Below are 18373 nucleotides of genomic sequence, written 5' to 3'. Positions count from 1 at the left end.
TTTGTCCCCTGATTCCTTGTCTATCTTTCTTCAACCTTTACAAAAATGTCTGGAGAGGGGCATTTACATTTAAGATGGCAGTTTAATGCCTCTTAAATGTACACAATGACCTGTTAAAGAGTTACTTCAGATGTTTATTCAATCCAAGAAAGGAATATTTAGATATTCTGGAAACTGCTGATGAATCGTTTGCTAAATAACCTAATATCGTCACTTATAATCACATTGGGAGAGATGAATTTATGTAGCAGTTCTATATCTGCATGTTAAAAACTCTTACCACTTTGACTACAGATAGATATCAGTGCAGTTGTGGCCTATACCATTGCTGTAAAGGAGGATGGGGAGCTCAATTTAATGAAGAAAGCAGCCAGCATCACCTCTGAGGTCTTCAACAAATTCTTCAAAGAAAGAGTCATGGAAATAGTTGATGCAGATGAGGTAAATGGAGAGGGGAAAGTCTTTTTACTGTTTTAATAAACCAGAAGTACCCTACCATGCAGTGTTTTGGTCTGTTCAGTTTCCTTTGAAATGAAGGCTTTGATAATTAAGTTGGTGGGGCATCATTGTGCCAGCTCTCTTTCAAAATAACTATAGGCCTGCACTATAGTTTCTATGTTTACCCAATATTTTACTTGAGAATTTTTTTAATACTTGTGATTTCCACATATTATTATCATCTAAATTTGCTTTGGACAAATACCGGTATGTTATCTAGTGCATAAATCATAAGATTTTTATAGCATACTAGGGGATACCACAATATATGTTGTCTCCCATTGATAACATCCAAAATTGCAGCACCCCTTTTTGCCACCCTCTAGTAAGTATTGTTTCATTTCTGGGTACACTTATAGAAAGTTCGACACAGCAAACTGGCTGAATCTGTGGAAAAGGCCATTGAAGAGAAAAAATACCTAGCTGGGGCAGACCCCTCTACTGTGGAAATGTGTTATCCTCCTATCATTCAGAGTGGTGGCAACTATAATCTCAAGTTCAGTGTGGTGAGGTAAGTTTGAGAATTTCAAAATAAAACAGCTAGAACATTTCAACCTTTAGCCTATTTTTCTTTTGACTCATCTGGAATTCAAAAAAGTGGGAGACAGAATAACTATTACTCTGCTTTCTATATTGTCTTCTTGTCTTATTCCATGCATATTTCTCTTTTATTTCAGTTACTCATTTCTTACTTGAGCATTTGATTGTAAGCATTTTTCCAAATGATTAAAAATGCCTGGGAAAGAAATGCAAAACATGACACACACACACCTCTCCCTCAAAAAAACACAACAACATAAAAATCTTATTAGGTGTTGTATAATGTAACCTCTTTAATTTAAAAAAATACTATAAAGAATGCTTTTTTTCCCTGGTCAGACCTGAAGGAATTATTTCAGAGTGAATACTGCAGTTCATACTGGACCGGTGGATAAGTGACTCCTTACCATCATACTATCTATAATAATAAAAGCATTATATGCTAATTAGACCGGACAGCCAGATGATCTTCTGGACGAAGGCAGGGCTGCAAGGGCCAAGGCAAGCTGCCTTGGCAGTGAGGACTGAGCCCCTTGCATGAATTTTGTGCATCGGGCCTCTAGTTAGAATAGAATGTAGTATATCCTTTGCATAATTAGGAAACAACTCAACTTCTCACTGAATTGTCATCCTCAAAGTTTTGGTCACTAATTTTACTCCAGGTCTTTTATAAACTGGTTTATTTTTTTAAAAATGTAGGTCCTTCTTTTGGTTCAGCTTTGGGATATAGCAGTGAAAGTTAATGATTACAGATGTTATATGTCAGAGATAGTAAGGCCTTTCCTAGTTTGGGTAATCAATGAAATGCTTTCTTCCTTTGGTTTCTAGTGATAAGAATCACATGCATTTTGGGTCCATCACTTGTGCCATGGGTATTCGTTTCAAATCTTACTGCTCCAACCTTGTTCGCACTTTGATGGTTGATCCCTCTCAGGAAGTTCAAGAAAATTACAACTTTTTGCTCCAGCTTCAAGAGGAGCTGCTAAAGGAATTAAGACACGGTGAGGTGCCTTACAAAAGAAGGTTTGGAAATCAAGTAACAAAAGTGTTATTAATGTTTATGTGAGTTTATGTCCCTGGGACTCTCATACTAAAAATAGAATTAGATTTTACTAACTTCTAATTATCCTATCATTTTAGTTATTGAATCTACTTTTAGGCATGTGTGGTTATTGTGGTTTTACATTGATTTTTACAAAAACCTCTCTGACTGGATACACCACTGTGTCCAAATCTTCATGAAATATTATGGCCTTATTACGCTTCTTTAGAATTTTAGAAAGTTCTTTTTTTTTTAATTGAGGTAAAATTGACATACAAAATTGTGTTAGTTTCAGGTGTACAACATAATGATTTAGTATTTGTATACTAGTATGTTGCAAAATGCCCTCCACAGCAAGTCTAGTTAACGATTTTCAGCATACGTAAAGATTTATTTTTCTTGTGATGAGTGACAACTTTTAAGATTTACTCTCTTAGCAACTTTCAAATATGCAATTCAGTATTAGTAACCATTAAGTATGATGTTAGGTGTGGGTTTGTCATATATTGCCTTTATTATGTTGAGGTACATTCCTTCTATACCCACTTTCTTGAGTTTTTTAATGGACATTGAATTTTGTCAAATGCTCTTTCTGCATCTATTGAGGTAATTATATGATTTTTAACTTTGTATTGTTAAATGTGGTGTATCATGTTGATTGAATTATGAGCGTGGGATCATCCGTGTATTCCTGGTCTAAATCCCTCTTGATCATAGTGTATGATCCTTTTAGTGTATGACATTAGAAGCACCTTAGAAAGTTAGAGAACTAGTATCTCTACCAACAGAATGTGTCATGTTAATTCTACATTGAATGGATAGAATAATCTTAGCGTAAGAGCAGAACTAATAGTAATCCTGCTAATAAGCAAGGTACAACCTCTTTTAAGACTGTCACCCCCAAATGGCTAAGTGGGATTTTATATTTACCACCTTTAACCACTTTGTAAGCCCATCTGTGTTGCCCAGAGCTTCTAGACATCATTTCCCATGATATTTCAAGTTAATTTTGAGAAATCCTATTGGAAATCATAGTCACAGGTGGTTTAATGAGGATAAAGATCCCTCTAAGGCTATCGTATCTGGACTACTCTGGTTTGAAATATCTCTATCCTAAACCCTGAAAAATTAAGGCCAGAGTCCTTCTAACAGTAACTCACTCCTTCTGTAGCCCTGTTTTTCAAAATTTATAATTTAGTGTATTGCCATTTATCAATACTTAAGAAGCTATTTCTCTGAGACCACCTGGTGTTCCACAGTCTCCCAGGTCAGTGATTCTCAAATAGTGTAATTTAAAATGACAGGATGGATTGTTTTAAAAAATACAAATTTCTAAGCCCTACCATTCCTAAAAGAAACTATATTCCGTATTTCACACTTTGAGAAACACTGCTTTAGGAAAAGTTGATTTTTAAATATGGTGGGGGGTTTTATTTTCTGGAAGATACTTAATATTCTCTTTTTGTTTTGTCATTAGGTGTGAAGATATGTGATGTGTATAATGCTGTCATTGACATGGTTAAAAAGCAGAAGCCAGAACTGCTGAACAAAATTACCAAAAACCTAGGGTAAGATGCTATGAATGTAAGTTGTCACTCTGAGTAAATTTTTATGACTGGCTGTCTTCAGGCAAACTATTTTGAGATTGATTCAACCAACATTATGGACCGTTGTACTTAACTGTGTGCCAGACACATCATGTTATCAGAGAATGTGAGAAATTTAAATTCTTCTCCGAGAAATGGAGTGGAGATTTTTCTAGACTGAAATCAATAAAGGTTCCAGGCTTAAACTACAAATGTTAGGAAACATTACATGCTGTATTTTCTTAGAGCACCTCAGCTCACATTTTAAAATTAAATACTGTGAGCCTTGTGACCCAGCGATTCCACTTCTGGGTATATATCTGAAGAAACCCAAAACACTAATTCGGAAGAATATTTGCACCCTAATGTTCATTGCAGCATTTTTTACAATAGCCAAGCTATGAAGTAACTGTGGTACATATATAAATAGAATTCTTACCATTTGCGATAGCATGGTTGGACCTAGAACAGGGGTGGGCAACCCCTGGCATGCATGCCAAACATGGCACGCCAGTAACTTTTGCTGGCATGAGAAACCCTCTCATAATCTTCCATTTACAATTTTTGTGAACATTTGAATGACTTAAATGTTAAATTACAAGGAACTGGCAAGACACTTGATGTTATGTTTGGTTACATAAAGGCTTTTGAAAAGAAACTGGAAGTCTTTAAGAGGGATGTGGATGGTGAGAGATTTAGATATTTCCCAAACCTCAAGAGGCACATCAAAGACCTCCCAAAAGATGACAGAACAGACTGTCAAAGCCTTCAAAAGCTGTTTTTAAACATCATCGAGTCAACTATTGAGCAGTTCTTCTCAAGATTTGAGAAATTCAGAGAACTGGAAGAGAACAAAATTCATGAGGTTTCCAGACAGCATGAAACTGGAGGAACTAAACTTACAAATGTTTTCATGGATAGACATGGCTGACTTTGAAATGCAGTTGATTGAATTTCAGAGTAGCTCAATTTGGAAGCAGAAATTTAATGATCTTAAAGTTGACTTGGAAAACATTGAAAAAAAGGGATTAGAGACAGGAGTACCAGAGAGAAGTAAGTGGTGTCGAAAACAAACTATTGAAGACGAAATGCCATTCCAGAAAATTTTTTCTGTTTAAAAAACTTTGCAACAGCGTTACTCTCCATGTTTTCATCCACATACGCTTGTGAATCTTTGTTCTCAGTGGTGAATTTTGTTAAGTCTAGTAATAGGAGTAGCCTGACAGATGAAAGTAGTAGCTCGTGCATATCTCTGAAGGTCACAAAATATAAACCTGATGTAAAATCTCTGTCATCAGTGATGCAGCAGCAAAAGTCCCACTGCTAATATCAAACGGAGTCATAAAATTTTCTGTCAGACTGTCAGTGTACATGTATACATTAAAAAATAAATGTATTTTTCATCATCATATACTATGTTTTTGTCGCTCAAATGAATTTTGTTATTTCTTCAAGGTTCTTCACATACGTACACCTTAAGAGATATCAAGTAAGCGTAACATGTTCTCAAAAAATTAGGGTTGGCACGCAGAAGAATTTTGAGTCAGAGATTTTGCTGGTTTTGCCACTCACTCACAAAAAGGTTGCCCACCCCTGACCTAGAAGGTATTATGCTAACTGAAATAAGCCAGTCAGAGAACGACAAATACGTGATATCACTGACATGTGGACTCTAAAGAACAATATAAGTGAAGAAACAAAACAGAAACAGACTCATACATACAGAGAACAGAATAATGGTTGCCAGAGACGAGGGAGTGAAGGGATTGAGAAGTACAGACTGGTAGTTACAAAATTGACATGGGGATATAAAGTGCTGCATAGGAAATACAGTTATTAATATTATAATAACTATGTAGATGCCAGTTAGGTACTGGACATATCAGGGGAAACACTTTGTAAAATGTATGATTGTCTAACCCAGTGGTTGGCAAACTGTGGCTCACGAGCCACATGCGGCTCTTTGGCCCCTTGAGCGTGGCTCTTCCTCAAAATACCACATGCAGGTGTGCACATACAGTGCGATTGAAACTTCGTGGCCCATGCGCAGAAGTCAGTATTTTGTGGAAGAGCCACACTCAAGGGGCCAAAGAGCCGCATGTGGCTCACGAGCCGCAGTTTGCCGACCACTGGTCTAACCAGTATACTGTGATCCTGAAACTACTACAAAACAATATTGAATGTAAACTTTAAAAAATAAAATAAATAATTTTTGTTTAAAAAAATACGAAAATTAAATACTCTGAGAAGTCCTATTGTTTTAGAAAAAAATATTTGAATTTTTATTTAATCCAGTGTTTCACAAATGTATTTGACCATTGAATACCTAGAAATAACTGATAACATCTTATAGAATCCAAGACATTTTGGGAAACAAAAGCTGTAGGCAGTCTCCTTAGATGAAAAGTAGTCTGGGATATATAGTTACTTTCTGGGCTTCTCTGATGGATAAGAGGAAATATATTGATCTAAATGGCAAGTCTTGGCCCAGGTGACTTAATGAGTCTACTTATCAACATTCCTCTGAAAATTGCCTCTCTTAATCCGGTTATTACTATCTTAATAATGTGTCTCTTAATGGTCTCTGCTAAGCATATAGGAAAACTCCTAACTTGATTTCATGGTAGAGGTTAACATTTAAATGTGGGTGAATAAGCTAAAATAAAGAACACTTGATATAATAAAATGTTATTTGGGGTACTTTATTAGGATATTTTTAGCTTATTAAAAGTGCAAAGACTATTCTCTCTAATCCTCTTCCTTAAATGACTGATCAGCAGCAGCAAATCACTCAACATGTTTTCCTGCCTTATCTTGAAAATTAAAATAGAATAAATTGTGGGAGCATTTGAGATCTTGCTCCCCATCATGTGTCACTAGTTTGGCTCAACTAAACTCTAATTGGGGGTGGCGGGGCAGTGGGGCTGCTCTGCCTGTGGAGTAGCCTTATCTCTGTCTCCTACTTATTCACGAACATACTCTTTCATTTTAAACTCAAAAAAAAAAATAGAATATATTATACTTGACCCATGTATGAGATCTATTAGCCTATTGCTAAAGTTTCTTGTTTTTTTTTTTTAGGTTTGGAATGGGAATTGAATTCCGTGAAGGCTCTTTAGTAATTAATAGTAAAAATCAGTATAAACTGAAGAAAGGTGAGTTTTACATGCATACAGTAGGAAAATACTGTTTTGAATAATTTCCTTTATCTTCCTCTTTTCTATATAAAATCTACATTTTTCCATCCTTTCACAGTCTTAGTCTGATTCTTGTTTTGCTATTTTAGGGATGGTTTTCAGCATCAATTTAGGGTTCTCAGACTTAACCAACAAAGAAGGGAAGAAACCAGAAGAGAAAACCTATGCCCTATTCATTGGTGACACAGTTCTTGTGGATGAGGTCTGTATTGCTTAAACTTTTGAGTGCTCATGAATTGACTTTTGAGGAGCATTTTGTACTTCTTAAAAGTCTTTAAGTGCTAGCCAAGGGGAGAAATTCATGTGACAGCCTGTCCTAATATAGCTAGGAATAGAGATTGTAGTCCACGCACAGGGAATAATGTAAACCACAGTTACCATATTATGGCTTCAACAATGATAATATCAGGAGCCAATTCTAATGAAACTGATTTATAATTCAACCATGTAAAGTGTACAGTTTAGTGATTTCTCCGTATATTCAGTCGTCCAACCATCACCACAATGTAACTGTAGAACATTTTCATCACCCAGAAAGAAACCCTGTACCCATTAGCAGTCATTCCCATTCCCCCACCCCCCCAAGCCTCCTAGGTCTACACAATGACTAAACTACTTTCTGTCTCTAAGGATTTGCCTGTTCTATACATTTGGGGTCTTCTGTGACTGTTTTGTTTTTTGTTTTTCTACTTAGCAGGAACTGATTCTTGATGATGATGATGATGATGATGATGATAGCAAATATTTCAGTGTTCTTACTATAAGCTAAGCACTTTCATGAATTAATTGAGTCCTTACAATAATCCTATTAAGTGGATACTCTTATCCTCATATGCAGAAAAAGAAACTGAGGCACAGAGAAGTTTAACTTGCCAAATATTACACAACTAGACAGGGATTGAGCTAGATTTCAAATCAAGTCTGTGTGCATTGGTTTGGATTTGTGGCAGGCCCATCCCCCCAGGTCTCATAGTGTCCCATGCCAGAGCAAGCTGTGACCTTGAACCATAGCCTGGCCTCTGCCCATAGGCTGCAGGCACTAGAGCAGGTTACACAGTGGAGGAGAGAGAGGGGTATTTTTTTAAAATATATTTTTATTGAATTCAGAGAGGAGGGGAGAGAGAGAGAAACATCAGTGGGAAAAAAACATCAATGATGAGTGAGAATCACTGATGATGAGCCCTACCCTGGGGATTGAGCCTGCAACCCAGGCTTGTGCCCTGGCCGGGAATTGAACCATGACCTCCTGGTTTATAGGTCGATACTGAGCCACGCCGTCCAGGCTCAAGCCTGTATTTTTAACTATTATCCCAGTGTTACCTTCCAAATTCTAGTTCCTACTGAGAGATTGGGACCTAAGAACTGTACTTATTCATTATCGAAAAGTCTAGTATCCAAAGGTTCAAATCATTTCCCAGGTACATACTAGGTTAGAAGGTGAAAGTGTTTTCATTTCAGTGTTCTTATAGGTGTCTGACTTCTCCGTTTTATTCTAGGATGGTCCAGCCACTGTTCTCACTTCCGTGAAGAAGAAAGTAAAGAATGTGGGGATTTTTCTAAAGGTAGGAAGAGGATAAATGTGTGGTATAGGAGTTTTGGGTCCAGTGAAGAAGATATAAAATACTGGCTAAAAAGTAAAAACTCGAATTTCTGATTATGACTTTTTTCCCCATAGAATGAGGATGAAGAAGAAGAGGAGGAAGAGAAAGATGAGGCTGAGGACCTGTTGGGAAGAGGTTCACGGGCAGCATTACTTACAGAAAGAACACGAGTGAGTTTACTGTTTTTAACTACATTGATCTCGTATTGGTCATGGTTCACATGTTTTGATAGCTTGGGGTTTTTTCTTCTCTAGAATGAGATGACTGCAGAAGAGAAGCGAAGAGCACATCAAAAAGAACTGGCAGCTCAACTCAATGAGGAAGCAAAGAGGCGACTGACTGAACAGAAAGGAGAACAGCAGATTCAGAAGTAACTGAGTTTGCATTGAGCATTGTCTCAGAATTATATGTAATTTGCAGAAATTTCTCATAAAATATTTTATCCCTACTCCAGAGCTCGGAAATCTAATGTGTCCTATAAAAACCCATCTTTGATGCCTAAGGAACCACATATTCGGGAAATGAAGATCTATATTGATAAGAAATATGAGACTGTAATAATGCCTGTGTTTGGCATAGCGACGCCTTTTCACATTGCCACGATCAAGGTACTAACATTGAATTAGGTTCCCTTCAAACTTTTTCTTAAAATAGTAATTGGGCTTACCATAGATTATTGTTTTATCTAAATCATTTCTCTAACTCTTCTTCAGACTCTACCCTTCTCACTTATCTTCTGCTATCATTTTCCTTCCTTTCAGTTTTCACTTTATAGAGGGTTTATTGTTCTAGTTTAGAAGCATAATTGTCCTCTTTCCTTGAATCTTTTTTTTTAGCATTTTTTAGCCTGTAGTTGTACACGTAGCGTAAGTAGTTGGAGAGCTCATGATTCTTTTTAAAACATATTTGGTCATATAAAAAGATGCTAAATATGTAGGTTTAGCAATCAGCTTGTAATTCCTAACTTAATTTTAGCATTTCTATTATAACCCCTAATTTTTATCAAGGAAAGAATCCTGTTTATTTTAATGCTGTTTCTTTTTTTAACAGAATATAAGTATGTCGGTGGAAGGAGATTATACTTATTTGCGAATTAACTTCTATTGCCCAGGCAGTGCTCTGGGCAGGAATGAGGGCAACATTTTTCCTAACCCAGAAGCCACTTTTGTCAAGGAAATGTGAGTTCCCAAGAAAATAACCATCCCCAATTCCTTGCTGGCTGGAATGGCACTCTCAGAAGCATTTCATTCTCCGTGCTGTCCTCCCCCATCTAGTTAGTGAATGGCAAAGCCTCCCTCAGTGACACTTGTTTAGAATCACCTTTCAGGCTTTGTATTACTTTGAGGATGAAACATAATTTAGAATCCTCATGAAAATATTTTATACTTGCTACACATATTTTGCAATAGAATCTCAAGAAAGGTGTGCCGCATTGGAGTCTATTCTTTCATGGTTTGGAATGGGATCATTTGGGAGGTTATGCCCCACCCAATGGATTAGCCAACATTCTCTATTCAAAAGAGAAGAAAAGCCGAAACCGGTTTGGCTCAGTGGATAGAGCGTCGGCTTGCGGACTGGAGGGTCCCAGGTTCGATTCCGGTCAAGGGCATGTACCTGGGTTGCGGGCTCATCCCCAGTGGGGGATGTGCAGGAGGCAGCTGATCGATGTTCCTCTCTCATCGATGTTTCTGACTCTCTATATCTCTCCCTTCCTCTCTGTAGAAAATCAATAAAATATATTTTAAAAAAAAGAGAGAAGAAAAGAGGTGGTTTGTTTAGCTTTCCAAATGTTCAAACGTTGTTTCTCCATTCAGTGGTGCTGTTTTCTTCTAAAAATATTAAGCCAGTTATAAAATATAGTGAAAAATGCAGGTTACCTAGCCTGACGAAGAAACTCATGTAAATGCTTTCCCCCTTCTACAGTACATACCGAGCTTCAAATATGAAGGCACCCGGAGAACAGACAGTACCAGCCTTGAACCTTCAGAATGCTTTCCGGATTATAAAAGAGGTACAGAAGCGTTATAAGACTCGGGAAGCAGAAGAGAAAGAGAAGGAGGTAAGCCTGAACACCACAGACAAAGAAACTTTCTGCAGAAGGACACGTGGGTTTGGGGATGTGTAAAGATACATGAAGATTCACATTAATTTTCATTCTGCTTAGGGCATTGTGAAACAAGACTCCCTGGTGATCAACCTAAACCGGAGTAACCCCAAACTAAAAGATCTATACATTCGGCCAAACATTGCCCAAAAGAGGATGCAAGGTTCACTGGAGGCCCATGTCAATGGTATGGACCATCTCTCATATGCCTGCGCTTTGTAATCAGGGACACATTTGTAAGAATGACACATCAGATAATATAGTACGACAAGGAAATGCTGGAAGGAATCTGCTTATATTGCTGTGTGAACAGAACAAAAGGAAAGCTCTGTACTGTTGTCAGCATTTCCTCTGACCCTGTTCAAATCAGTAAAGAAAGATGCGGTGCCTCTTGGCCAAGCTCAGGGTGCTGCTTGGTAATTAGCTACTTCCTCCACTCTTCCCCCAGGTTTCCGCTTCACATCTGTTCGAGGAGACAAAGTGGATATTCTGTACAATAACATCAAGCATGCATTGTTCCAGCCCTGTGATGGAGAAATGATTATTGTCTTGCACTTTCACCTCAAGGTATACCTTTCTACTCACTAGCTATGTGATCTTGGACAAGATCTCTCTGTCAACCTCTGTCCTTTAAGATATTGATGAAAGAAAAAAAAAAAGATATTGATGAAAACGTTACCGATCACATATGGTCTTTAAGAAGATTGAATAAAATAAATGTTTATAAAGCCCTGGCCAGCATTGCTTAGTGGTTGGAGCATCGGCCCACACACCAAAGGCCCATGGGTTCGAATCCCAGTCAAGGGCATGTACCTGGGTTGCTGGTTCAATTCCTGGCCCTGGTCAGGGCACATGTGGGAGGCAACCAATCGATGTATCTCTCTTACATTGTTGTTTCTCTCTCTATCTTCTCCTCTCCCTTTTCCTTCTCTTCCACTCTCTAAAAATCAATGCAAAAAATATCCTCTGGTGGGGATTAAGAATAAATAAATAGTTATAATAATAATGTTTATAAATCCACAGTGCCTAACATCTAGAAGGTGCTAAGTGTCTTTGTCCCTTTGGTGATGATACATAATGATCACCAAAGCATATAAGATCTCCAAATTCCTCTTTCTGAAATAGAAAATCTTTGCTTTAGACACAATTTATTACCAACATAATCTCTCCAAAGTCCATTGTAATAAGTAGGAGTACTTTTTAAAGTCTATCCTCTTTCACATTCCCAAATGTCATTAGTTTATGGTGACTTCAGGAATAGTTTAACTATCCTATATAATAAAAGGGTAAAATGCAAATTGACCAAATGGCGGGACAACCAGTCACTGTGACGTGCACTAACCACCAGGGGGCAGATGCTCAACGCAAGAGCTGCCCCCTGGTGGTCAGTGCTCTCCCACAGGGAGCGCCGCTCAACCAGAAGCCAGCTCATTGCTGGCCAGCACAGCGGCAGTGCCCAGATCCTCTCCCATGTCTGCAGCAGCACTAAGGATGTCAGGCCCGCTCCCCGCAGGACATCCTCCAAGGGCTCCCGGACTGTGAGAGGGCACAGGCCAGGCTGAGGGACACACACACACACACACACGCACGCACACGCACACACACACACACACACACACACACACGTGCACAATTTTGTGCACCAGGCCTCTAGTTTTTATATAAATGCTGTCATTTTTAGTAATGATATTTTTATATTTTCACATTTTGTTGTTATCTTGCTTTCTTATCTGTTGTATAGACTAAGTTTTCTGACTTTCTGCTTTTTGCCCTCAGAATGCCATCATGTTTGGGAAAAAGCGGCACACAGATGTACAGTTTTACACAGAAGTGGGAGAGATCACCACAGACTTGGGAAAACATCAGCATATGCATGACCGAGATGACCTCTATGCTGAGCAGGTCTGAAATTTAGTGTTTTATTTGCAGGGTAGTAAGGTAGGATGTAATCCAAATCTGAGTTCAGTAATTGCTATATTTTATAAAGAACCCCTGAATCTATCTAGAGAATAACTTAGGTTTCTGCTGAGTTCGTGTGCTACAGTGGTTTATGGATTAGATTTAGGTTGCAGACTCAGCTCTACAGTTAATGGTATGATGACCTTTAATTGGGTATACCCATTAGTATAATAGTTATGACTGCAAAAGCACTTCAGACTTTTTGAAGGGATACACTGTTAATAAGTAAAGTAATAGCTATAGTTAATTAGTATTTTTTTTTTCTTCCACAGATGGAACGAGAAATGAGGCACAAACTGAAAACTGCCTTTAAAAATTTCATTGAGAAAGTAGAGGCTCTAACTAAGGATGAACTGGAATTCGAAGTGCCTTTTAGGGACTTGGGGTAACATATCTTTCTTTATTTTTTAAAATATATTTTTATTGATTTCAGAGAGGAAGGGAGAGGGAAAGAGAGATAGAAACATCACTGATGAGAGAGAATCACAATCGGCTGCCTCCTGCATACCCCCCATTGGGGAGCGAGCCCACAACCCAGGCATGTACTCTGACCGGGAATCAAACCTCAACCTCCTGGCCCATAGGTGGACATTTAACCACCAAGCCACACCAAACAGAGTATCTCATCTTTTTTTGTTGTTTTTTATTGACTTTAGAGAGGAAGGGAGAGGGAGAGAGAGATAGAAACATCAATGATGAGAGAGAATCATTAATTGGCTGCCTCCTGCACACCCCATACTGTGGACTGAGCCTGCCACCCGGGCATGTGCCCTGACTGGGAATGGAACTGTGACCTCCTGGTTCCTAGGTCAACACTCAACCAATGAGCCACGCTGGTCAGGCATATCTCTTTTTTCTAGCCTGAAGTTTCACGGGTCTACCTGTTACAAAAATTGGTAATTCTTCCTTTAATAATAATTTAACATACCTTCTCCTTTTTCATATAACTGATATCCTTTGAGATATCCATTTCCTCTTGAAACTTTAAGGGCTGGGATGAGTGGCTAAGATTGAGAGGCTTCCTTTGGGAATGACTCTGTATTGAGTATGCTGGAGTTGTTGGGAATGGGAAACAAGTTTATTGTGGCAATAACAGTTTCTCTTACAACAAGTTTAGTCTTAATGTGGTTTCTTTTCTTATTCTCTTTCAGATTTAACGGAGCTCCCTATAGGAGTACCTGCCTCCTTCAGCCCACTAGTAGTGCGCTGGTAAATGCTACAGAATGGGTGAGTATTTCTAAACCCCCTTTTAGTAAGAAAACTCTTAGAGAAAACGGAGGATAGGTGTTTTGAAAAGTAGATCCTTGTTATTTCTTTTGATATTCACTTATCTTAGACATAAAACATACTGAACAAATGATTATAAGCCTCTTTAATTTTTTTGATAGTTCATATGGTTTCCTTAAATTTATTCTTGAGAAGAATTTAATTTTGCAGATTCTTTTACTGGTGCTCCTTAATATATTGTACTGCTATTAGTCTTTCCAAAAAAAAACCCCCAAATTATTTAGTTATCCTTTATGTAATGGATTCTGAAAGTATTTGAAATTGCTAATATATAATAGTTGGCAAAGTATTTATATGATAATATCCAGTTCCTCCTTGACAGCCACCTTTTGTGGTGACATTGGATGAAGTTGAGCTGATTCACTTTGAGCGGGTTCAGTTTCACCTGAAGAACTTTGATATGGTAATTGTCTACAAGGACTACAGCAAGAAAGTGACAATGATAAATGCCATTCCTGTAGCCTCTCTTGACCCCATCAAGGAATGGTTGAAGTAAGTAAATGTGCCAGCAATCTCCCATTTACCCCATGAATCCTATATTATCTGTATACTAGAGGCCTGGTGCACGAATTCGTGCATGGGTTGGGTCCATCAGCCTGGCTAGTAATCGAGGCCTATGTTGGGGAGGGGGGGGTGCCACAGGAGGTTGCCCAGGGAGTGGTAGCTCCTGCATTGAGCGTCTGCCCCCCGCCCTCCCTGTGGTCAGTGTGCGTCATAGTGACTGTAGTGACTGGTTGACTGGACGTTCCGGTTGTTCGGTCGTAATGGTCACTTAGGCTATGATGCACACTGACCGCTGCGGGCAGACACTCAATGCAGGAGCTGCCCCCTGGTGGTCAGTGTGCTCCCATAGCGGGAGCACCACTCAGCTGATCCATGGGCTGGTGTCAGACACTGGGCTCACCACTGAAGCACAGCTGCGGCCGGTGCACGAATCCATGCACTAGGCCTCTAGTAAAATATAAGTATGGTATGTTATACATAAAAATTGATATACTTAAGATAAAATTGTCTTTGGTTTGAGTTATAGACTGGGATTTGAAAATTCAAGATCCGTTAGAGCTATTCACTTTTTTCTGAATACCCAACAATAATTTATGGATACTTACACAAGGAAAATCAAAGTCAGATCTTTTCTAACTCTATTTGATATATGTATAAAAAGATCTGTACTCGTTTATAATAATATTTACAAAAAGTGGGGAGTGTTTCTTACCTGTTCTCTCTTATTACTGAGATGAGCGAGATAAAGTTTTATTTTATTTTACTTTATTTTTTAATCCTCACCCAAGGATAATTTTTTCATTGATTTTCAGAGCATGGAAGGGAGGGGTAGAGAGACAGAAACATTGATGTGAAAGAGACACATCAATTTGTTGCCTCCTGCATGCACCCCAACCAGGGCTAGGGATCAAACCAGAGACCCTTTGGTGTGTGGGCTGATGCTCTAACACCATATGCTCACACTTCAGCTAAAAGTATTTCTCATGGAAGTACCAGAACCCAAATAAACAGGGGGATGTCCGTTACTCCCTAGGTAATGTGTGAGGCTTGGGTAGCCATGAGTATAATTTGCTCTGCCCCCTTTTCTTCCCACTTCATTATCTAGAAGAGGAAGGTGCTATAAATGTAGTCTCTTCATAAGAAATATGTCAAGAGCTTAGAAATAAACAGAAAAATAGAAATTTATGGTTTCCATGAGGATTTTCCTAAGAAATATGTGCAGGTAAGTGATACAGGATCAAAATGTTACGTGTAATATGCATATGACTTTTTCATATCAGCTTTATTGAGGTATAAGTTCCATGTAATAATATTTACCAATTAAAATATATGATTTGATGAGTTATAACAAACATATACAATCTCATATCTATCATCATAATCAGGATTTAGAACATTTCCTTCACTCCTAAAAGTGTTCATACCCCTTTACAGTCAATCCCCTTAACTCTGTCCCTGGTTTCTGTCACTATACACTTTTCAGAAGAATCTAGACTGCTACATAAATGGAAATATACAGGATATAACCTTTTTTTTTCTTGCATCCTTTACTTAGTATAATGCTTTTGAAATTTATCCAAGTTGTGCATCAGTACTACATTCCTTTTTATTACTAAGGAATATTATACTGTGTGAATAGTCTGTACTTGACCCATTTACCAGTTAATAGGCGTTTGGGTTGTTTTTATTTGGGGATTATTATGAATAGCTGTTATAAACATTATATACAACTCTTTCTATAAACATGTTTTCATTTCTCTTGGGTAAACCACCTATAATATTGGAAGTGCTGGCCATATGGTTAAATTTATGTTTAGTTTTATAAGAAACTATAACATCATTTTCCAGGGTGCTAGGAAACCTGCAGTGTGTGAGAATTGTAGTTGCTCCACATCCTCACCAGCACTTGTTATTGTCAGTCTTTTTAATATTAGCCATTATGGTAGGTGTGTAGTGCTATCTCATTGTGCTTTCAGTTTGCATTTCCATGATGACTAATGTTGAGCACCTTTTCATATGCTATGTATCATTCTGTACCTTTGATAAAAAATATCTTCATATTTTTTGCCCATATTGAAAATTTGTTACTGAGTTGAAGAATTTTTTAGGCTATATACAAGTCTTTCAACAAATACAGAGTTTGCATATATTTTCTTCCAATAGTTTCTTTGCCTTTTCATTTTCTTAAGTGTTTTTTACAAACCAGAAGTGTAAAATGTTCATGAAATTTTTGGTCAACTTTTTCTTTTGTAATGTTGCTCTTAAGTCTTACCTAATTTTTGTTGTTGTGAATCCTCACCAAGGGTATTTTTTCCATTGGGTTTTTTTTTTTTTTTTTTTTTTTCTCTCACCTGAGGATATTTTTCCGTTGATTTTTATTTATTTTTTAAATATATATATTTTATTGATTTTTTACAGAGAGGAAGGGAGAGGGACAGAGAGTTAGAAACATTGATGGGAGAGAAACATCAATCAGCTGCCTCCTGCACACCCCCCAATGGGGATGTGCCAAGTTATATGCCCTTGACCGGAATCGAACCCGGGACCCTTCAGTCCGCAGGCCGACTCTCTATCCACTGAGCCAAACCAGTTAGTGCTTTCTGTTGATTTTTAGAGAGAGTTGAAGAGAGAGAAGGCAAGACACAGAAATATCATTGAGGGAGAAACACATCGATTGGTTGCCTCCTGCACGAGCCCCAACCAGGGCCAGGTTGGGAAGGGGCTTGTAACATAGGTATGTGCCCTTTACCGGAATCGAACCTGGGACCCTTTGGTCCACAGGCCAACACTCCATCCACTGAGCCAAACTGCCTAGGGCTTTTCCATTAGTTTTTAGAGAGTGGGAGGGAGGAAGAGAGGGACGGAGGGAAGGAAAAAGAAACAGAAAAACATCGATGTGAGAGCGATACATTAATTGGTTGCCTCCCAAACACACCCTGACCCAGGTTGGGGATTGAACCTGCAACATAGGTACATGCCCTTAACCGGGGAACGATACTTTGACCCTACAGTGCACGGGCCAACACTCTAACCACTGAGTGACACTGACCAGAGCTTATCTGATAAATTTTGCCTCACCCAAGGTCATAAAAAATGTTCTCTCTTCTAGAGTTTTATAGATTTAGGTGTTACATTCAGGTCTGTGATTCCTTTTGAGTTAATTTTTTACTGTGGTAAAAGGGTCAAAGTTCATGCTTTGGAGATAGATATATACTAGTGACCCATCGCGCAAGACCCAGGACCCTTCCCCACCCTCCCCCGCGCCATGGAACCGCCCCAAGTCCCGAAGTTCTGCCCCGAGTGGCCAGCACGCCCCCGGATGGCCCTGAGTTCTGGAGTGCTGCCCCGATGCCCTGCCTCCAGGCTGTGCGCAGCGGCCGCCGGACCCCGCCCCAATGGAGCGCATGCAGGGCCACGAAACCCCAGCAGAAGTTGCTTCAAGCGGCTGCTGGCCCCACCCCTGCTGTGCGCGCCACCATCTTGTGTGGCGTTACAGTGTGGGGGTCAATTTGCATATTACCTCTTTATTATATAGGATATACTAGAGGCCCAGTGCGTGAAATTTGTGCACATGTGAGGGGGAATCCCTCATCCGGGCCTGTGCCTTCTCACAGTCCAGGAACCCCATGATCAATAGCCCCAAAGAGGGAGGCCCTGCCCGCCCACCAGTCGGTGGCCTGGACCTCCCTCTGCAAGGTGATCATGGGGCATAGCACCCGCCTTGGCTGGCCTGGAGCCAGTGGGTGTCATAGCGTGGTCATCCGGAAGGTCGTCTGGAAGGTCATCCAGACAACTGTCCAGATGGTCATTCTGCTGTTCATTCGATTTGCATATTATGCTTTTATTATAGATGTGGGGCGCGGGATATCTCCAATTCTAGCATGATTTGCTGAAAAGATTATCTCCTACCCATTAAATTACCTTGGCATTTTTGTAAAAAAAAATTTTTTTTCACCATGTAGGGGAGGGTCTATCCTTTTTTCTCTTTAAATTAAATCTTTATTGTTCAGATTATTAAAGTTGTTCCTCCCCCCCCCCCCCATAGCTCTCCTCCA

The 18373-nt window shown here is 39.0% G+C and overlaps 1 protein-coding gene and 1 non-coding gene across 2 annotated transcripts in view; both read left to right on the top strand.

Annotated features, from left to right (window-relative positions):
• The window catches only part of SUPT16H (SPT16 homolog, facilitates chromatin remodeling subunit), a 44266-nt gene that overhangs the window by 15529 nt on the left and 10364 nt on the right, over positions 1-18373 (top strand). Inside the window, exons 5-22 of the mRNA XM_070426170.1 lie at positions 295-441; positions 858-1009; positions 1867-2039; positions 3558-3648; positions 6748-6821; positions 6953-7065; positions 8360-8425; positions 8539-8634; positions 8719-8834; positions 8919-9072; positions 9515-9642; positions 10388-10523; positions 10629-10755; positions 11017-11135; positions 12345-12470; positions 12800-12912; positions 13679-13754; positions 14137-14306. Coding sequence (XP_070282271.1) covers positions 295-441; positions 858-1009; positions 1867-2039; positions 3558-3648; positions 6748-6821; positions 6953-7065; positions 8360-8425; positions 8539-8634; positions 8719-8834; positions 8919-9072; positions 9515-9642; positions 10388-10523; positions 10629-10755; positions 11017-11135; positions 12345-12470; positions 12800-12912; positions 13679-13754; positions 14137-14306 — 2177 coding nt within the window. The remainder of the gene's footprint in view (positions 1-294; positions 442-857; positions 1010-1866; positions 2040-3557; positions 3649-6747; positions 6822-6952; positions 7066-8359; positions 8426-8538; positions 8635-8718; positions 8835-8918; positions 9073-9514; positions 9643-10387; positions 10524-10628; positions 10756-11016; positions 11136-12344; positions 12471-12799; positions 12913-13678; positions 13755-14136; positions 14307-18373) is intronic.
• LOC139001379 (small nucleolar RNA SNORA42/SNORA80 family) lies at positions 7791-7922 on the top strand. The gene has a single exon (XR_011469975.1). It is a non-coding gene; the product is annotated as a small nucleolar RNA SNORA42/SNORA80 family (small nucleolar RNA).

This window comes from Myotis yumanensis, unplaced genomic scaffold (genome assembly GCF_028538775.1).
Source record: "Myotis yumanensis isolate MYYU_CA2020_CCGP unplaced genomic scaffold, mMyoYum1.0.hap1 SCAF_1, whole genome shotgun sequence".
Taxonomy (NCBI): domain Eukaryota; kingdom Metazoa; phylum Chordata; class Mammalia; order Chiroptera; family Vespertilionidae; genus Myotis; species Myotis yumanensis.
Note: the sequence above shows the minus strand (reverse complement) of the source record. Positions and strands in the feature narration are given on the sequence as shown.